General features: G+C 50.5%; 1 protein-coding gene and 1 non-coding gene across 9 annotated transcripts in view; one reads left to right on the forward strand and one right to left on the reverse strand.

Moving 5' to 3' along the window:
- The window catches only part of IL16 (interleukin 16), a 98021-nt gene that overhangs the window by 40659 nt on the left and 35608 nt on the right, over nt 1-21754 (forward strand). For 5 of the 8 annotated variants that reach the window (XM_058736388.1, XM_058736381.1, XM_058736386.1 and 2 more), the window contains 4 exons: nt 13237-13345; nt 16881-17023; nt 18428-18538; nt 21094-21208. In XM_058736388.1, coding sequence (XP_058592371.1) covers nt 13237-13345; nt 16881-17023; nt 18428-18538; nt 21094-21208 — 478 coding nt within the window. Of the gene's footprint in view, nt 1-13236; nt 13346-13983; nt 14048-16880; nt 17024-18427; nt 18539-21093; nt 21209-21754 lie in introns of those variants that run through there. The other 3 variants (XM_058736383.1, XM_058736387.1, XM_058736385.1) reach the window with 3 other exon arrangements.
- On the reverse strand, nt 3230-3314 carry TRNAQ-UUG (transfer RNA glutamine (anticodon UUG)). The gene is given in 2 exon segments: nt 3230-3264; nt 3278-3314. It is a non-coding gene; the product is annotated as a tRNA-Gln (tRNA).

Genomic DNA, 21754 nt, shown 5'->3' on the forward strand with positions numbered 1-21754 from the left:
CACATGGTCATCATGTATAATTGTTTTTACGAATTGGTGAATTTTATTTGGTGGTATTTTGATAAAGATTTTTTTTTCTCAGAATTTTTTCATTTTATTTCATTGTTCATATTTATTCTATAAAGTTGTTTATTATATTCTCTTACCTTTTAAATCTGTAATCATGTCCCCTCTTAACCTTTCCTGTTGTGTGTGTTCTGTCTCTCTCTCTTTTTTCTTCTTGATTAATTTCGCTGGCGATTCACCAATGTTTTCCCAGAACCAAATTTTAATTTTGTCAGTCCCCCTATTACATGTGTCATAAATCTTGTTCTTACCTCTGTCATTGTCTCTTTTCTACTTCCTTTGATGATTAGCTCATTAATTAATTTCAGCCTTTATCTTTCTACATAGAAGCATTTAAGATAACTTCTCTAAAGTATTGCTTTATCTGTAGCCGCGTTTCACAAGATCTGACATCTAAATTCACATTATCGTTCAGCTCGAAATGCTTTAAAATTTCCGGTATCGTTTTCTTCTTTGACCCACGAGTTATGTAGAAGGTGTGATTCTTGATTTTTCAAACACATGGGTATTTTCCAGTTACTCTTTTAAAAAGCTTTCCTGACTAATTTTTGAAATAATTGTAGATGGGCTCAAAGTTACAAGGACAGCCCCGGTAGCACAGCCTCACTTTCCCCGTGGCTGCACCCTGCGTGGCCACCGTAGGACATCAACCCCAGACGTTTGACCTTGTTACAAGTGTTCAGTTCGGTGCTATGCTGTCCCACCGTGTGGCTCTGTGGAACCACCACCCCAATCGAGATACGGAGCTGCCCCACCTTCCCTCAAGCCCCCCTGCTGCTGTCCCTTTACAGCCACCCCTAACCTCGGGCAACACGAGTTTGTCTCCTCTCTCTCCAGTTATCTTTTTATTGGGCTTTACGGCTAATGGTGCTGTTGTCAGAACCTGTGGTCCTGTTCCAGGCCACTGTGGTTGTTGCGAGTGGTTTGATGGTCCTGTTTCCGATTGATTCTTCTTGGTAAATAGTTCATGTCTGTTTGAGGAAACACTGTATCCTTCTCCTGCTAATTGCATTCTTTCTTTATTTATTTATTTTTTAATTTTTTTTCAACGTTTTTTATTTATTTTTGGGACAGAGAGAGACAGAGCATGAACGGGGGAGGGGCAGAGAGAGAGGGAGACACAGAATCGTAAACAGGCTCCAGGCTCCGAGCCATCAGCCCAGAGCCTGACGCGGGGCTCAAACTCACGGACCGCGAGATCGTGACCTGGCTGAAGTCGGACGCTTAACCGACTGCGCCACCCAGGCACCCCCTAATTGCATTCTTTAAAAGGTCTATACACTTTTCTGATGTTCATCTGCTTGATCTGGCAGGGTTCGGGGTGTAGGTTCAAAACCCAGGCTACATGTCCCTTGTTATGTCAGTACAGAGGGCGCTGATTCAAGGTGCCAACCAGCTTGGAATTGTATCCTTTTCATGATTTAAAGCAGGTATCATTCTATAGTGACTTGGGTTCTATTAATTATTTTTGCTTAAATCTACTTTTTCTATAAACTGGTGCCAGATTCGTTTTGATTAGCATTCGTCTGATGCATCTGTAAAATAAATCCCTGATAAGCTGGACTTCTTTAAAAGGAAAACAAGGCTGCTCCGGGAAAGACAACGGTCCAGACAATGAGAAGACAAGCCACCGAGTAGGAGGCTGGGTGTGACTACAGCTGTAGGGGGGTGTGGGGGGAGGTGGGGCCGCTCCGTAGCTGTTGTCTTTGCAGAAAGCACATCTGATGAAGGACTGTGACCCAAAGTATACAAAGGACTCTTAAAACCCAACGCTGAGAAGACAACCCTAATTTAAAAAGTGGGCAAGGACTGGGGCGCCTGGGTGGCTCTGGCTCAGGTCGTGATCTCGCGGCCTGTGATGTCGAGTCCCCCGCCAGGCTCTGTGCTGACAGCTCAGAGCCCACTTCAGATCCTCTGCGCCCCTCCCTCTCTCTGTCCCTCCCCTGCTTGCACTCTCTCAAAAATAAATCCACATGTAAAAAAGTGGGCAAAGACCTTCGCAGATACCCTCCCCTCCCCCCCCCCAAAGACCTACACGTGCAAGTAAGCACATGAAAAGATGCTCCTACGTCGTCAGGGACATGCAAAGGGAAACAAGCACGAGGGACTGCCACACACGTATTGGAATGGCCAAAACGGGGAACACGGACAACACCACCTGCTGGCGAGGATGGGGAACAGCACCGGCTCTCATGCTCCGCGGTGGGGATGCAAAATGGCGCCACCACATTGGAAGACAAGTTTGGTGGCTTCTCAGAGAACCAACCATACTCTTAACCGTCCGATCAACGCTTGGGCTCCTGGCGTTTACAAAGGAGTCGAACGCTCGTGCCCACACGGAAACCTGCGCACGGATGGGCACAGCAGCTTTGTTCATAATCGCCCCAACTTGGAAGTCACCGAGATGTCCCTCAGGAGGGGAATGGAAACAAACTGTGGTCCATTCAGACAACTGATGTTATCCGGCCCTGAAGACGTACCAGCCACAGAGCCATGAATACACATGGAGGAACTTTAAATGTATAATATTAAGCGAAAGAAGCCAGTCTGAAAAGGTTACCTCTATGCGATTCCACCCACATGGCTTTCTGGAAAAGACAAACTATGGAGACAGTAAACGATCAGTGTTTGCCCGGGGTGGGGCGGGTGGAGGGAGAAATGAGTGGATCAACAGAAGCAGTGACGTACATCCTCTGCATCAGGTTGTTGCCCCGTCCATCAGGGGCATGTTATTGCGCATTTGTCCAAACCCACAGAATGTACACCATCAAGAAGGAACCGGAGGTGAACTGTGGGCTCTGCGCGATGATGACACGTCAGCGCGGGTTCATCCCTGGTAACAAGCATGCCCTCTGGCGGCAGGTGCATACGGTGGGGGCGGCTGTGCACGTGTGGGGGCAGAGAGTGTGTGGGAAATCTCTGTACTTCCCTCTCGAGTTTGGTGTAAACCTAAAACTTCTCCAAAAAATTAAGTTTTTATTTAAAAGTGAATTAAAAAAAATTTTTTAAAGGACATCTATCCTGACAATCCTTGTCTTTTTTTAAAAAAAATTTTTTTTAATGCTTATTTATTTTTGAGAGAGAGATAGAGAGCATGAGCAGGGGAGGGGCAGAGAGGGGAGACACAGAATCCGAAACTCCAGGCTCTGAGCCGTCAGCACAGAGCCCGACACGGGGGTCGAACCCGTGACACCTGAGATCATGACCTGAGTCAAAGTCAGATGCTCAACCGACTGAGCCACCCAGGCGCCCCAGACAATCCTTCTCTTTTAGCTGGATCATAGGGCCTCTTAAATTACGCACGCATATGCGTGTAAAATTATGTCATTTTAAATATTTTTTCTACTTTGCCTGTTTTTTTTCCTTCTGCTTTCTTGCCTTTTTTGTTGGTTATATTTTCTCGTTCTTCTTCTCCTCTATTGTTTCTGTTTATAACTCTGTTTCTGTAATTTTATGACTATCCCAGAAAATATGGCACACACATTCAGGTTTTCGAAGTGCTAAGTTTATCCGTTTTTACCTTCCGAACGGTACAAAAAAACCACTGAATATTTTCATCCCAACAGTACTCTCTCAGCTTACATCCTATTGTTTTCAGGTAGCTTAGCTCTGCTTTCGTTTGTGAAACCACAAGGTATGGTTATTATTCCACGCACCCATTTTTGTTTGGATTTATCCAAATATCCAGTTTTTCTTTTATTGACATTCTTTGTATCACAGGCCTCCAACGTGGAGTTTCTTCTCCTCCCTGTCTCTCCTTTCCTCCTTCACCTCCTCCTCCCTATGACCCCTTTCCCCTTCCCCCTCCCCCTCTTTCTCCTCCTCCCCCTCCTCCCTCCCCCTTTCCCCTTCCCCTTCCCCCTCACCTCCCTCTCCCCCTTCCCCTCCCCCTTCCCCCTCACCTCCCTCTCCCCCTCCCCCTTCTCTGGAATTGCACTGGTGATGATACATTGGTGTACAATGTATATGATGATACACTGGTGGCAAAGTCCCTCAGGTTTTCTCTTCGGAAGAACTTCATTTCACTCACTCTTAAAGATTTGCTTCCTGGTCTCTGAGTCTATGCCGATGGTCGCTTTCTCTTGCCACGTGGGACTAATTATTTCACAATTGCCCCCCAGACAGGAGCTTCGGGTTTAATCATTGCTCATTTAAAGACCATCTGTCTTCTCTCTGGCTGATTTAAAGAGCCGCTCTATGTTTCCACGTTCGGTGGTTCAGCTAGGAGCTAAGTACGCTTTTTCTTTTACTCATCTTATTTGGGAATTGTCGGGTTTCACGACTCTGTGGACGGATGATTTCTTCGGGGCGGGAGGAGGCTCGTCCAGGCTCACGTGCAGGGAGGGACTGTCCTCCTGGAACGCGGATTAGATGCTAGGCTCCCCACTCCTCCTCCATGGTCTGAACCCTCCTCGATGCTCCTGGTCCCTTTTGGTGGCCGTCGGGACATCTGTTTCAGGTCTGTATTTCAGTCCTCTTGCCCCTCTCTGGTGCCATCACATCCACTGTCCAGCCCACCGATTTACTTTCAAATCTCAATAATGTTATTATTTCTTTAAATTTCTTGGTACTTTTTCAAGTCTGCTGAGAACATTTTCATGGTTTCTCTGTCCTTAAGTTGTTCTATCGTCTCGTCTATTTCTTTGAAAATATAAACGTATTTACTTTGCTTTCTGTGTCTGTTTTTTCCCACACCGTGAAGTCTTTCTAGGTTTGATTTTGTGTGTCTTATTCCTTCTGGCTCTCTCTCAGGGTGCCTATTCCAGTATGTGTTTTTAAAAAAAATTTTTTTCAATGTTTTTATTTATTTTTGAGAGAGACAGAGCATAAGTGGGGGAGGAACAGAGAGAGAGAGAGAGAGAGAGAGACAGAATCCAAAGCAGGCTCCAGGCTCGGAGCTGTCAGCACAGAGCCCGACGTGGGGCTTGAACCCACAAACTGTGAGATCATGACCTGAGCGGAAGTCGGATGCTTACCTGACTGAGCCACCCAGGTGCCCCTATTCTAGTATGTGTTTTATGTATGTATGTATTAGTTAGTTAGTTAGTTAGTTATGCATTCATTCATCCATTTGACTATATATATATATATATATATATATATATATACCTATAGGTATATATGTATATATACCTATATATATATATATATATATATATATATATGGGTATATAGGTATATATATATGTATATATATGTTATTTTATTTTATTTTATTTTTATTTTTAACCTTTTTTACCTTTTTCTCTGAGAGCTTATACATCTTGTTCGTGTCTCAGTGGGAATCTTTGTGACTTAAGTTAAAGCTCATTCTTCCAGAGAAGTTTCGATTTCGTTCCTGCCAGGTGGCTGGGGCACCACCAGCCTGGAACCATTTTAAACTAAATTCTGGTCTAGAGGTTTCTTTCAAGACACACATGTGGTACGAGTTCAGGCTGCCAGCTCTTGCCAGGGCTGTCTGGTAATTGTTAATCACCAGCAAATGAGGAAGGCTTCCCCCTCTTCCGTTCACGGCCATTTCCAGACCCGCAGTTTTCATGCAGTTCCCGAGGGGGGCACGGACTTATTTCCAGTTTACATTTTAACTGAGGATGTAAATATGTGGGGGAGGTGGGGAAGCTCCCTCTGCGTCCTATTAAGCTTCACATCTTGAGAAGAAGCCGGGACTTCCCTTCTGCTCCCGATATCCCATGAAGCTCTAGAAGGTGAAGTTCAAGTTCAGCCGGTTCATAACATGATCGCAGGGCCTCAGCCGGCTTCTGGGCTGCTTACCTGCCAGGAAACTTGTGGGGCAGCCTCTGTTCACTGCATGGCCCCTGGGTGTTTTTACTCCTTTGCTATTTCACCAGTATTTGCTGTTTCCCATCCCCTCCAACCCTTTGACTTGTTTTTAGCAGAAGGATCAAAGTGATCGTTTACTGCCGAAACACCCTCGGTGCCACCTCACCATCGCCTTCTCCCACCGACAGCGAGATGGACATATCTCTACGCATGTTTGTGTATTTTTTCCAGTTATTTCCCGTAGCGTATTTCCAGTCTCTGAAGAGGAGGATGTGAACGGAGGACTATCTGGGAAACAGATTGGCACTACTCAGTGACTGGAACATTGGGGTGCTTGCTGGTCACCGACGCAGGTGCTTTGCTTACATTAGTTCATTTAGTTCTTTTGACCATCCCACTAGACCTGATACGACAACACTCTACGGAAGGGCATTTCTATTAAGTGCGAGGAAATATAAACCCTGTTTGGGGAGAAGAATATTCAAATTTTTAGAGGGGAAAAGTTTTTAAATTTAGGAGAGCTCTTACAAAACTAGCAAGAGGCATCACTTGTTAACTAGACAACATAGTGTTATCGTGTGAAACAGGTATGCGATGAAGGGCTGTCCTACCAGGCGTTAAAACAATGGCCGACAACCACCTCAGTGCCTTCCTGCTTTGAAGACTTCCTTGGGTCTGCTTCGCAGAGAGAGTCCTGGATTTGCTCAGGAGGCAGCTGCTTTGCACGGAGACGTCACTACGGAGGCATGATGCCTAAACTTACTCTTGAAAAGGGACCAGGAGCAAGGATAAGCAGCAGCAAGATGGGACAGGACGCAGCGGGTCCACGGCAGGGAGTATGGCTCACTGGGGGCAAGGACGAGGCGCCGGGGAGCTCACATTTGACCTTGACCCCGTCAGAGGCAGACCCACCAGACATTCAGTCAGCCTCATGAATAGCGTTTGCATATTTACAACATCACGCCGGCAGGAGGAGCCGTGGAGGACAGGGATATTACGAATGAATAAATGAACAGTCCTTTGAAAATGGTTTTATTAAGATATAACTCACACACCATACAATTCGCCCAATTGAAATGTACTTTTGGGGCGCCTGGGTGGCTCAGTCAGTTAAGCATCCAGGTTTAGGCTCAGGTCATGATCTCGAGGTTTCGTGAGTTCAAGCCCCATGTCGGGCTCTATGCTGACAGCGTGGAGCCTGTTTGGGGTTCTCTGTCTCTCCCTCTCTCTCTGCACAGAGGGAGCACAGAGGTGACACCTGCTGAAAAGGGAAAACGGAGAAGAAAAAAGAAGGAAAAGAAAAGAGAAAAGAGAGAAAGAAGAAGGAAAAATAGTGCCCGCTGGCAGATGGGGTGGGAAGAGGGCGCCCACCAGTTCTGTCCCCTGATTGGACTCCCACAGACCCCTGGCCCTCAGACCAACGCTTTAAAATAAAAAAAAAATGAGTGTCTTTTGCATAAAGTCTGGGCCTTGGGGCGATGGGTGTGCGCCAGCCTGATGGCAGCTGGTCCTCAGCTCACCACAACCCCAGGGGTCCAGGGGGCACGAACCCCAGGGCTCTTCAAAGCCAGGTGTTTTGAAGGCTTATCTCTCAGGAGCCTTAAAAGTTGGGGTGTCCGATGTGGTGGGTATAAGCTCTTCACTCCTCAGTGGGAAGCTCAAAGTTTTGGGCCCCCTCCTGATTGTGGGTCGCCCCCTCATGAGTGGGTTTATGGGACTGTGTCTCAGACTTTCCTACCTCCCCCCCCGCCTCATTTGTCAGATGTAAAGCGGTCTGTCTGCCAGTTTTTAGGTTTTTGTTTTTGGTCCACATGTGGCAGTAGATTTCACGTGTCTGTTGAGGGAAGTGAGTTCAGGATCCTTCTAGTTGCCAGCTTGAATCAGGACCTCCTCACTGTGGTTTTGATTTGCATTTTCTTGATAGGTAATGATGTTGAATATCTTTTCAGATGCTTCTTGTGTAACTTCTTTGGGAAGATATCTATTCAGATCCTTTTTCCACTTAAACAATTGAAATTATTTGTCTCTCTATTATTGAGTTGTAGGAGTTCTTTATATATGCTTGATACAAGTCCCTTATCATACGTATGAGTTGCAAATATTTCCTCCAATTCTGTGGGTTGTCTTTTCACTTCTTTGACGGTGTCTTTTGAAGCACAAATTTTGTAATTCCAAGGAAGCCCATTTTCTACATTTTTTTTTTTGTCACTTTTACTTTTGGTTCATATCTAAGAAGTGTTTTCCTAACCCAGGGTCATAAGGATCTGTGTTTTCTTCTAAGAGGTTTTTTTAGTTGCAGCTCATACATACGTCTATGGTCCATTTGGAGTTAGTTTTGTGTGTGTTTTAAGAAAGGGGTCCAGCTTCATTCTTTTTCATGTAGATATCCAGTTGTCCCAGAGCTATTTGTTAAAAATATTCTTTTAAAAAATTTTTTAAAGTTTTTTTTGAGATGAGATAGATAGATTAGAGAGAGAGAGAGAGAGAGAGAGAAAGCGTTGGAGGGGTGGAGGGGGGGAGAGAGAGAGAGGAAGAGAGAGAATCCTAAGTAGACTGTGCCATCAGTGAAGAGCCCACCATGGGGCTCAATCCCACGAACCCCGTAGATCATGACCTGAGCTGAGAGGGAGTCAGATGCTTAACTGACCGAGCCACTCAGATGCCCCCATTTGTTAAAAATATTCTTCGAAAATACCCTTTCTAGTCCCTAGGGCTTTGTATATTCCAATGTAGGGGGTGTATTCTGAACTGGGGCATAGCCAACAAGAATGGGCATGTTGGGGTGTTTGGAAAGGTAGAAATACAGGTGACTGAGGTCACAGGGGCAGGAGGGCTTGAGAAGGACCCCTAGGCTTTTGGCTCCTACCCTTCCTCTCCATGTCAGGAGGTGTGTGACCTCAGCATCCCACACGACCATCCCAGAACTGCTCTGCCCGGCCTAGTTGCTCATCCTTGTGACTTACAGATCAAAGCGTGTTGCTGAATTGTCATCAGGCCAACCACCGGAAGCAAGCCTCAGATCTGGAGGACAGTAGGGTTATATTTTGCGGTTGCCTTAGACTGGAACCACTATGGTGTTTCAGTTCAAAGAAAAAATGGAAAGGCTCATATTTATGTGGGAGGCAGTCAGAAAACTCCAGAAGCATGAACCTTCTGCCAGCAATCAGGGATCTACAGACAAGATCAGTGACCCTAAGAGAGCAACGGGCCCTTCTAGCCCCTGGGGAGGAGTTTCGTCTCCAGAATAATCTCGCTTTATGGGACACAGTGCCCCAGAACTCTGCAAATTCATCCTGGGTTTACTTTCTGGGGGTCGTGGGGTATTTCCATATTTGAGGGTTGGCTGCTTAACTCTTGAAGTTACACGGCTGATCTTCATTGTTGGGAAAAATACCTCAAAGACGGGTAGCTGCCAGTCTACCTCATTCCGCACTCAGGCGCCAGTGGGACTGGTCAACGTAGAGACTGTAGGCCAGCTAACGATGGGCACGCTACCCACAGAGCTGCTGCTCGATGCTGCCGTCTCTGATAGGAACAAGGGGAAATGTGTCTGAGATGTCTCTGCTAGCCCCTGACCTCAGTGACAAGTCCTCAGCTCCAAGGGGAGGCCCACCTTGGGAGCAGGAACAAAAGGGCTCTGTTCTGTGTGTTGGAAGGGCGCCGTACTGAGCAAATTGTTCATGGGGATCCCACAGAGACTCCTTTGATGAGAAACCACTCCACCCAGGACATCCTTGCCCAAGAGTGACCAGGCGCCCCTGGGAGCCAAGGAAAGATATTTTGTTCTTGTGAGCGATCTTCTAACATGTGATCATTTCTGAGAGGACAGCAGCCCTTTAGATCTTTAAACATAACCATCAGTTGCGTTCAAAAGCACGGAGCTGAAAGCGATTATGGAGGCTGTTGAGTTGACCTCCTTGGCTTACAAAGGGGGAAACTGAATCCAAACAATTAGACGACAAGCCCAGAGTAATACGCTCTACCCACTCTCTCCCACAGTGCATTTCTGTTCAAGAAACCACTAAGCTCACAGTTGTACAGATGAAAAAAAATGAACGAAACCTTGGAATAATCCCAGAGTGTGGATGAGTGCTGGATCCCTGTTGGTATCCAGGAGATAGAAAGTCCGCAGGACTTATGCACTGCCTCTGCTTGGGGGAATTTTAGGGGCCGTGTCGTTTCTGTTTTTGGTTGTTGGTGGTTTGTTGACATGTCTGATAGAAAATTGTCTCTTGGGCGTCACCTTCTGTTCGTGGAAGCACATTTCCATTCTTCCCCGCAGTAGCCATCCAGTGAGTCAGCTACTCCCACAGCCGCGTCAGAGAGAAACACGTCAAGTTCACACAACTTCGGGGAGCTTGGCAGGTGCCTGGGTAGATGCAAGTTGTGAGAACCTCCAGCTAGTTCAGAGCCTGGCTCCATGGCAGAGGCAAGGGATCGACCGCCTGCCACCTATGTCTGAGACAGCTCTGGTCGGGGGAGGCAGAACATCTCCTCTAGGACTCTAGGATTTTGATGGCTTCCTTACGTTTAGGTCTTTCATCCATTTTCAGGTGATTTTTGTGTCTGGTGTAAGAAAACGGTCCAGGCTCATTTTTCTGCATGCCGCCGTCCAGTTTCCCCAGTGTCATTTGTTGAAAAAACTCTTTTTTCCGTTGGATACTCTTTCCCGCTTTGTCAAAGATTAATTGACCATATAGTTGTGGACCCCGTTCTGGGTTTTCTGTTCTGTTACATTGATCTCTATGTCTGTTTTCGTGCCAAGACCACACTGTCTTGATGATTACAGCTTTGTAATACAGCCTGAAGTCCGGGATTGTGAGGTCTCCAGCTTCAGTTTTCTTTTTCAGGATTGCTTTGGCTATTCAGGGTTTTTTCTGGTGCTATACGAATTTTAGGTTTGTTTGTTCTAGATCTGTGAAGAATGCTGTTGGTATTTTGATAAGGATGCATTAAATATGTAGATTGCTTTGGGGAGGATAAGCATTTAACAACGCTTGTTCTTCCAATCTATATAAACATTATTTTTAAAGACGATTAGGATTCGTGTTTGTGTATACATCACTTACTTACTTATCTCCATTTTATTAGAAATTTGGGGGGGAACCCACATTTCAAAGGTACTTTGCAAATACGGCTTCACTTTGGACAAGGAGACATATCGGCTGTTTTACTAGGCTTCTCTACATTCAGTGAAGCCAAGAGAGCTACTGAAGTCACATTTTATTATTTACTTCCATAGTCTCACTGGGGAGCATGGAGAAGGGGGGATAATGTAGGAAGGGAGTCTCGATATTAGAATTAGGATGAAGCCTCAGGGATTCTTGTAATTGAGAAATATTCTTTAGAACATTCTATCGCATGAAGCAGTTGATTCAAAGAACAGACCATGATGCTAAGTCCTAGAAATATAGCGTCTCAAAACTTCGAATGCACGAGCCACCTTCCATAGAAGCGGTGCTCTGTCTCCTTCGGAAAATTCTCGGGGAGCCTCATTACAGAAGGCAGTTTTGTTTGGGTTCGCATAGCACCACCTGCTACTGAAAAAGAAAGCTACGGAGAGGAGGTCTGGCATTAAACACCGATGGGTACAAGAAACAACAGGGAACTGGTAGGTGGTCCCTTACAGGATCCAACTTGGGTGAGAACCGAATTCAATTTTAAACATCAAAAAGGCCGGGAGTGGACTTCTGGCTCCAAAGGGCTGCAGGGTACATTTTATTAATTTCCCCACCTCTTGGAAATTTGTACCCCAATTCAAAGAATATACATACAAACAGGGAGAGATGCATGTCAGAACAGGAAGCCACGGAAAGGGGCCCACCGTGTTCTGGAACCCATGAGAACTTTCTGCATGACGGAGAGCAGGTGGCCCTGGATCGGGGAAGGGCTCATTAGCCTGCCGCTGACCACGTGGGAGGAAAACACCTGGAAAGTGAGTGAAGCAGATCCCCAGAGCCCGCCAGCTCACGGTGCCAGGGGCCGGAGGGGAGGCTGGGTCGCTGGGTCCAAAGCGAGAGGCAACAGTAGGTGTTCCTTCCACCCTGGGAAATGCGCCAGGTGCTGGAAGCCCACGCACACACCGGACACGCGACATTAGCCAGGCGCTGGCAGCGCTGGCTTCGAGGAACGGCGGGCACATCAGGTAGGAGAGGTGGCAGGTGCCCCTAACAGATGTCCACCCTGGAACACTAAATCCCAGGGAGCATTTGAACCAACTGTGGTTTCCAGATCTAATAACAAACACCCGAAGATTCTACACTCAGCCAATCGTTTAAGCGTGATGACCACAACATAACATTCTCCGACACGCAAATATTCCGAGAGCTTTCCATCTGTGTAACTTTCTTGAGAAAAAGCACACCCGCACAGACACACACACCCGCACGCACTCAAGAATTATGGTACCGAGTAATGAAACCAGCATAATTTAAGAATTAAGTCAAGATCATTGTGGGTAATAACGTTATATAAAAAACACTTAGGAAGGGAAGTAAAATCATTAATACCATTATCCTCGTTGTCAACCTCTATCTCTCTGTCCCTCTAGCCTCTGTCCCTAAAATCCCAGACTCTTATGTTTTCGGTTTCATTATTCACCCTGACGGAGAAATGAGTCCAAGGATATACTGTTTTACATATTGCTTATAAACTCAGCAGAAAGGGAGGGTCTCCAAATTATTAGCATAAGAAAGGAGCATGGAAACTGTGACCAATATGGCAAGAGCCATAACTGAATTTAACTTGAGAATGTTGACTTTAAAAGCCCTCAGTTAAATCTTCGGAGATGGAAATCAGCAATATAGGAAAATCATAATACTCTCAAGAATGCATGGATGGTTCCATATTTCAAAACCTATTCCTGTAACATTCATTGGACGGGATTCGACAGGATCTGACCTGAGCTCTTCTCTGAAACCACCTTCTAGGCTCCCCATTTGGGTCTCTCTTGAGTTCTCTCTTCCACCACCTTTGCCCTTCTCTGTAACGATCTGTCACTCTCGTTTGTTTATTTCCCATTGTTTTTCCTTCACGAGGACAGCACTGCCCTGGGATCCATGTCCTGTCTGGCTCATTCACACCTGTTTCCCCAACACTTGACAAAGAAAGGACACGTAATGGCTGACATGGTGTTTAGACATCGGTTGCCTTTGTCCAGTACCTATGCGGTATATCTATCATTCAATTTTTATTAAGTGATGGGTGAAGCTATGGATGAATGGGTGGCAATGAGTCTGTACGTCTGCCATCATAGACCCTATAATTTACCGGGGGAGACAGACAACCCCACAAGTCCGTCCATATGGTCAGTGTCAAAACCTCGGTGTTCTGTGCACCTTTTTCTGTTCTGGCGAACTTGCTGAATAAACAATGGGAACTGTTTTGCAGGAAGCTTCCACAACTTCTTCTCGAGAAAAGTCTGGGAGAGTAGAACCGCAAAGTAGTAACTGCCAGCTTCCCAAAGCCTGTCACCAAAGGACACGCAGCAACTCGACCAGTAAGTGCGTCATCGAACTGTCCTCAGGAGCGGAGCCTCGCTGTCGCTGAGGACCAGCAGGAATATGAGTGGCGCGGGGAGATCTGGAGAAGGGCGGGTGTCTGCTAGTCCGGTTGGGGTAAACCCGGCTGCGGTCGGCTTGCCTCTCTGTGACCACCTGTCACTGCGCGTGCACATCCTGGCCAGCCAGAGGTGGTGGTGGGGCGGGGGTGGGGGGAGCTCTCTATGGTTTCGACACTTCCGACTCTAGTTGGACTCCAGTGCCGTGTTGGGGAGACCCATTATAGGGGATAAAACACAAAGGGTTTCCTCCCACTCTGTCTTCTGATGGGCTCCTCGATTTCAGGAAGGCTCCTTGCTCTCCCAGGGCCTCCATCACCTCATCTGTCACAAGAGGGGAGTTGAGGCTGGTGGCCGCCATGATTCTTGGTTGCTATAAATGGAATAGCCATAATCCAAAGTGAGGACGTTTGAAGAACGCAGAAGGGCATGAAGAAACGAAAGCCACACCAAACGCCGCCATTAGAGATAATCGATGTTAACATTTTCGTTATTTCCCTTTTGTGCCCGCATATGCCTATAGACTACGCACACGCGTGCTCACGCACAGCATGACGTGACTTCGAGTCCCTGGAAATTCTTTCCTACACACCATGTTCGGTGGGTGCCTCGTATTTCATTGTACGGATGTACCCGATCTAGGTAACCAACTCCCTACCGTTAGACAGCTAAGTTATTCTCAGTTTTCCACTAAGATTATCAGTGTCGCTGAGTCTGTACTTCAAATTTTGTTTGCGTCTGTGATGATTTTCTGAGGGAAACACAGAGGGCAGTGGACGCGCGTAGGGTTTGGAGCTCACACTCGCTCCCAGAGCTCATTATCTATGTGACCTTGGGCAAGTGCCTTAAACTCTCTCGCATATAATTCTGCCGCAGGATGCACCATCTAAAACGTTGTTCCCCAGGCTCATTTCCTATTTTTGGACTGCTACTTACACTGTTTTTAATCATACATTTTTGCTTATTGCCTCCTTTAGAATAATTTCTTTTTTTTTAATTTTTTTTTATTTTTTAAAAACTTTTTAAAAATTTATTTCTGAGAGGGAGAGACAGAGCATGAACAGGGGAGGGTCAGAGAGAGGGAGACACAGAATCCGAAACAGGCTCCAGGCTCTGAGCTGTCAGCACAGAGCCCAACGCGGGGCTGGAATTCAGAAACCGTGAGATCATGACCTGAGGCGAAGTCGGCCGCCTAACCCACTGAGCCACCCAGGCGCCCCCTAGAATAATTTCTTAGAAACGGAGTTTCGAAAGGAAAACACACCTTAGATTTTGATCTGTGCTGCTGGCTTTAAGTAGCCAATACTCCAGTCATGTGTACGAGCACCTGTTTCTTCAATCACAGCCCACACTGTGTTAAAATTTAAAAATGTATATTTTTCTGCAGATTTTTCCTGCTTCCTCTGCTTTTTTTCTAGCCCACTTCTCACCCAGGAAGGGCCACCCAATTTGTGGGGATCAGTGCAAAATGGAAGCGTGGGGCCCCTGTTCAAATATTAAGAATTTCAAAATGGATGCGTTAGAAATCAAGCCAAGGCTCCCTCTATGTTTGGGGGTCTGCGTGGCTGACTTCACAGGCCGCATGCCCACGAGCCCGGCCCTGCTTGCTCCCTGCCCCTGGCCCTGAGGTTGCTGGGGGGGGCCCAGTCCTCGAGGAGCGCCACCAGGGGACTGGAGGCGGAGGAGACGCTCCCGAGTGTTTCTTCCCCCTCCCTCCGCCTCAGCTGGCACCTGACCTGCCCGGTGCTCTGGCCCCAAGAACAGGTGGAAGGAGTCCCTCCACACAGCCGACTCTAAGCGTCTCTTGCTTCATTCATTTGCTTTTGGGGAGTCTACCTGGTTTTTTTTTTCATTGGTGTGATCAGTAGTATCATTAGTTTATAAGGAGCCTCTGGGGGACCCCTGGGAGGCTCAGTCGGTTGAGCGTCCGACTTCGGCTCAGGTCGTGATCTCGCGGTCCGTGAGTTCGAGCCCCCACGTCGGGCTCTGGGCTGACCGCTCGGAGCCTGGGGCCTGCTTCCGATTCTGGGTCTCCCTCTCTCTCTCTCTGCCCCTCCCCTGCTCATGCTCCCTCCCTCTCTCTCTCAAAAATGATAAATGTTAAAAAATTTAAAAAAAAGATAAGGACACCTTTATATAATCACATCTATATATTTTTTTCCTTCCTAGTCGTGTAAAAGTTTCTTCCACGTCCAGAGAACGATTAAAATCACTACTAAATATTGGGCCGTATTTCCTTCTCATTTTTAAACGATATGCTTTTTTTTTTTTTTTAAAAGCCTACTATACCCACCAGTAATGTTTGTTGTTTGACGTGAAGCAAGAATCTAGATGAAAGCTTTTTTCTCTTTTTTCTTTCTTTTGAGAGAGAGGGCATGTGCCAGAGGGGGAGGGACAGAGAGAGGGGGGGAGAGAGAAAACCCCCAAGCAGGTGCCACGCTGTGAGCACAGGCAGAGCCCGACATGGGGCTCGATCCCACAGACCCTGGGATCATGACCTGAGCTGAAATCAAGAGTCAGACGCTTAACCCGCTGAGCCCCCGAGGGGCCCCGAGACAAATGCTATTTGAAGTGGCTGCTTGGTTCCAGCACCGCTTATGGGTGACCAGTCTCTGCCTGCCTTTCATTTCACTGTTCGTTTGTTTTATGTCCTGCAAAGAATACGCGGTAAGATCTCGAGAGCAAACGGGGGCAATGTTTTTAGAGAGAGATGCCCCGCCATCGGTGCTGGTTTCACGGATAACGTTTGCGTTCGCTTACCTGCTTTCTACGCTTTGTTATTTGGTCACTCGTCACTTCCTTGTTCCCTGCCTCTTGCTGGGGGTGTGTGTTCGAGTTTTGCAGTGATTTGGGAGATGTGTTCAATTTCCATCTCCACTTCTGTTTTCCTTAGCACAAGATCAATTAGCTAATCATTTGGGTGTCATTAATTGATGAATATTTGAGACGGCATTTTCCAAGTCGCCCCCCTCCCCGACCTCCCCCGGAAAAGTGGAATTACTTACCCTTAGTGTGCCTCCCCGCTGATTTTTCCATTCCATATTTCAACTTCACCGTTAATTACAAACTCATGTTATCAAACGTTATTTTGGCTTTTGCATTGGCTCTCGTCACCGCATTGTCAACGAACTCAATCGATGGCTGTATGTCTGACTGCGTTCAGCACCCCCCACCTCCCCATCGACTTGAGATGCTGACCTTCATCGATGTCCTTGTGGCTGGAGCACGCCCACTAGTCATTTTCAGACCAGCCCGTGCTTCCGGGAACCCGCTCTGTCCCGACCTCGGGGCCTGCGTCCATGCTGATCTGAACTCACAGGGGGATCGAGAAGGGCCTTGGGGCCGCCCTGCCGGTGGGGCTGGGGTGGGGCTGGAGAGGCCAAGGCTTTGGGGTGGACCCAAGGGTGTTCTCCGCTGACCTTTGTGCTTCGAGAGCACAGACGGCTTCTTCCTTTCCTCCTCCCCCGGGGTTTAGGTGTTAATCCCTATTGCACAGGGGAGATCGACTTTCGCATGATAAAGAGCTCTGCGGCCTGCACGGACAGGCAGCCTCATCCCCTGTGTGGCAGCCGGAAGTCCCTCTCTCAGCAGCTGGACTGCCCGGCAGGAAAGTCTGCGGTAAGAACCAAGGGAGGGAGCCGGGGAAGGGAACGCAGGAGGGGCCCGGGCTTGGCCGTGGCTGCGGAGGCCGGCCGGTGGGGTCCTGTCCCTGTCCCGGCACTACCGAGGAGAGGGGCTGGCTGGTGGGAGCGGGCAGCTCCGGGCACAGAAAGACCCTCACCGGGAACGGTGACCGCGGAGCGCCCCGCGAACCGGCCCTTGGGGCCACTGCCCGTCTGTGCTGCTGGGAGCTGACGATCCACGTGAGCGGAAGCTGAGGCCTTCTGTGGACCCTTTACTCCCTCCACACCGGGGCTCCAGGGGGTGGGTGAGGAGCCATCCCGGGACAGGTTAGGGCACGCGTGCCAGGGGGCATCGACCAGGGCAGGCAGCCCGGGGGCTCAGGGTCAGACCTCCAGGACGCCAACACCCGTGCTCTTAGCCCCGTGGTGTCAGGACCTGCCTTGCACCCTGTGCCTCTAATTCATAAGACAGGCTTAGAAACCAAGGTAGCGTCGGCCCCGTTTTACGCCGACGAAACTTGGCGGCTGGCCAAGGCGAGGGGCTGCCTGAGTTCACACGTCTCAGAAGCTAAGGGACCAGGCGGAATTCGAGCCAAGCCCCGTGGGCCCCACACCGCGCGTCCTTCCCACGTCGGGCACGGGGTGCGGGCCGGGAGCCCAGCAGTGTCCGTCCCCTCCTGCTGTGTCCCCGAGCCCCGGGCCCTGCACGGCAGGGACTCAGGCTGCCCCCAGGACCACCCGGCGCCTCTGTTCGCAGCACCGTGACGGCTCAGGTGATTTTACAGAAGAGGCAACAGGCACAGAGTGGTTGAGTCACTTCCTCAAGGTCACCAGCCAGGAAAGGAACCCAGGCGGCAGGGCCCCAGAGTCCGGGCTGTATATCCTCCCTACCGTGGGGGGCGGGGGAGACTTCCCGAGGCACGCGGGGTGCACGTCTCCTTGGCACAGTCAGCTTCTCCTATGCAAGTCGCTTGTCTGCCTCCCCGGGGATTTATGCCCCGCATTTTAAAATCTTCAGGTTCCTTGCCCACCACCCCATGCCGAGCACCAAGGGGGGTGCTCGGTACGCATGTCTTGAATTGGACACAGTCTGGGGAGGGCATTCTTGGAGACCCTGGTTCTAGGACGCGTCGTTCTCGGCCGCTGTGGTCTGTTGTGTGGTCTGCACCTGCTGTGTGGACAAGCCTTCCATAGCTTCCAGCTGCAGGGAGAAGGCTGAAAGCCCCGGACCACTGAAGGCAGCCCCCCGCCCCCCCAGACTCCCACCGTGCCTCGTCGACCAAGTTCGGGGCTGGTGCCGTGGGCCCCCCGGAGAGAGGGTTGGGGTCCCCCCTGCCCCCTGAGGGTGGGTGCTGCTGTTCCCCCGGCTCACGCCTCCCCACCCCCTTCCTTCCCACAGGGCAGCTCGAGACCCACCCGGTCGCTCAGCACAGCTCAGCTGGCACAGCCCTCGGGGGGCCTCCAGGCTTCCGTCATCTCCAACATCGTGCTGATGAAGGGCCAGGCCAAGGTGAGCGAGGGCCATTGCCAACAGAAGCTGCCGGATGGACACCGGCTCCTGATGAGCCGTCCCGTCCAGGGAAGGAGGCAGATAGGGATGGGGGTTCTGGCTGCGGGTGTGAGAGTCGAGATGAACCCGTGGGGGGTTGGGGGGGACCCCGTGTGGGCCACCGCAGGGCAACTGCTCGCCAACTTGGTTTTGGGGTGATGTTTTTAGAAGTTAGTTCTAGGGTGGCTCAGTCGGTCGAGCGTCGGACCTCGGCTCAGGTCATGATCCCATTGTTCAGGGGTTCGAGCCCCGCGTCGGGCTCTGTGCTGACAGCTCGGAGCCTGGAGCCTGCTTCCGATTCTGCGTCTCCTTGTCTCTGCCCCTGCCCACTTGTGATATCTCTCTCTCTCTCTCTCTCTCTCAAAAATAAGTAAACACCAAAAACAATTTAGAAGTTCGTTTTACCTGACGGTTAAATTCAAATCATTGACATCGTGTCTTTGTCGGTTCAGGCCTCTGTCATAAAAACCCAGACGAGGTAGCTTAAGTAGCACATTCTCGTGGTTACGGAGGCTGGAGAGTCCCAGATGCAGGTGCCCGCAGATTTGCTGTGTGTGGAGGACCGGCTTCCTGGTTCGTGGACGGGGTCTTCTCTCTGTGTCTGCACAGGGCACATGGCGGGGGGCCGAGGAGCCCTCTGGGTCTCCTTTATAAGGGCCCCTCATCCATCCCGAGGGCACCACCAGTCCGACTTGCTCACCTCCCGACGGCTGCCGTCTTTGAAGTGTGGGGAGGACACGTCCAGGCCACGTGTGTCCCCCAGGTGGATATATTCATGCCGATTTCTGCCCCACAACTGAGAAATCCTGAAGGGAGGGACGAGGCAGAGGTGGGGGGGTTGGGGGCATCCCGAATGTCTTTTGCGTTGCTTCCAGAACATTCCGGAATAGACGCGGGCAGTTGCTGCAGAGTTCCCAGACGAGCCCAAGTAAATCAGATGGTTCGTTTTTGATTTTGCTTTTGTTTTTTTTTTTCAAACCCACCTAACATAACTTTGGCACGTGGCCTGGGGGGAAAGGGCTGTTGCTACTTCCGCTCTGGTCAGAGGAGGGGGGGTCTCCTCACGCTGGGTCTTTCCTCCCCGGCTCTCACCCCCTCCCGCTCCCGGGAGCACAGCAGACCGGTGAGTAAGACAGAAGCCCAAGATGCTGACCCGACCGGTCCTCTCCCTACAAAGGAGAAATCCTCTCTGGTGCTGACTTCTCTCCTAACGGCCCGACTTTCTGGCTAGTAAATCACAGTGCTTTCCACCCCGCACCCCTGCCCGGATTTCGGTGGAAGGTATTTAAGACATGGTTGGCTTTTCAATTGTCGGCCCTGCCCGGAAGAGCGCAAAGAGCACCGAAGACGGTTTAACGTATCTCGGTGTCTGTAAGAGGCACATTCACTAAATCCACGTTCCGTGTCTCTGGGCGGACTGAGCCGGGCCGCGGGGGCCCGGGGACCGAGCGAGGCGGGCCACTCGGTGCGGGAGGCCCGCGTGCAGGGCGGGGCGGTGGGTTTTCAGAGGCCGGGCGGGCCTCCCACCGTCCACCCGCACGACCCAGCCACCGAAGGAAGGCCGCGTGTCCCGGGTGGCAACCTGGAGTGGGGTCGGGGGAGGGGGGGAGTTCAGGAGGAGGACGAGGCAGAGCCAGAAGGATCCCTAAGTGCTTGAGGAAGAGTCAAAATCGAATCAGGCAAGAAGGCAGCTACCACAAGGCCAGGCGCTGGGCCGAGGGCTTTGCAAGCAATGTCTCCTCTGATGCTCACGAAAGCCCTGTTAGCATCTCCGTTTTCTGGCTGAGGACACTGAGGGCTTGGGAAGCCCCAGGACTTCCCCGGGGGTGCCTGGTTCTTTGGCCGTGGAACTCGGACAGTGACCCAATACTTCTTGACCCCCCAGGCCTCCTCCTCCTCCTTCTTTTTTTTTTTTTTAGATTTTTAAAGTGTTTGTTTACTTTTGAGAAAGAGAGAGACAGAACGCGAGCGGGGGCGGGGCAGAGAGAGAAGGAGACACAGAACGGGAAGCAGGCCCCAGGCTCCGAGCCGTCGGCACAGAGCCCGACGCGGGGCTCGAACCCACGCGCCGCGAGATCGTGACCCGAGCCGGAGTCGGACGCTCAACCGATGGAGCCCCCCAGGCGCCCCTCACTGGATTTTCTAACACAATCCTGTGAGTGAGGTTATGAGCATTATCTTACAAGGGGCTAAGCGAGGGCTCGGAGACGGGAGGTGATGTGCCCCGAGCTGCCAGCCAGACGGGCAGACCCAGGGCTCGGCCCCGTCTGGGATTCTCCGGCCACGGCACAAGTTCTGTGTCGGGACACGACTCTGTGTGAGAGCCCAGGCCCCACACGGTCCGGTCCGGCCTGGAAGTCATGGCTTTCCCCATTCCCCTGTGAGGTCCCAAGGCGTCTGACACCAAGGGCGCCTTTCTCCTCCCCGGCTCCTTCGTTGAGGGTTGGGGGTTGGGGGTTGGGGCAGGCGCTCGGCCTGGAACGTTCCTAATGCCAGTCTCCTCTTCTTCCCCCCAGGGCCTGGGCTTCAGCATCGTCGGGGGAAGGGACAGCATTTACGGCCCCATCGGAATTTACGTCAAAACCATCTTTGCGGGGGGAGCGGCGGCAGCGGACGGACGGCTCCAGGAAGGTAGGTTTCTTGTCTCTCGCCGGGTGACGTCTGAGGGGTCACTGGCCCACAGAAGACAGCGCAGGGCAGCCTGTGTCTTCAGCCTGCGGAATTCGGCTGGCGTGGATTCTGGGGTCCGCGGCACATGCCCCCGATGGCTCCGTCGTGACCGGCACGGTGCTGGGTGTGTCTGCCCGCGGCCCAGGTCCCGTAGCCAGCCTGGGACAGAAGGCCGAGGTGTCCGCCTCCCCTCCCTTCCTGTCCAAGGCCCCCCCCTCCATTGCTGGTGTCCCCGCCACCCTCTCCCTTCTTTCCTGCCCTCCCGACTCACAGTCACGGGGCGACAGGCCCTGTGCTTCTAATGCGTCTGATGAACGTCCTCTGTAAGCCCGCTGTGTTCTCGGCTCCAGAAACAGGCTGATCAGATATGATCCCTCCTCTGAGGAGCTCATGGCCCGCCCGCTCTCCCGTCTGGGACAGGCCCCTGGCCATCCCCGGGGGTCAGAGCTGCCTCCTGAGGGCCCCTCCATCATGCTGGGAGTATTGGCCAACAGGCTTGGCCTGAGG

Source organism: Neofelis nebulosa, chromosome 7 (assembly GCF_028018385.1).
Source record: "Neofelis nebulosa isolate mNeoNeb1 chromosome 7, mNeoNeb1.pri, whole genome shotgun sequence".
NCBI classification, from domain to species: domain Eukaryota; kingdom Metazoa; phylum Chordata; class Mammalia; order Carnivora; family Felidae; genus Neofelis; species Neofelis nebulosa.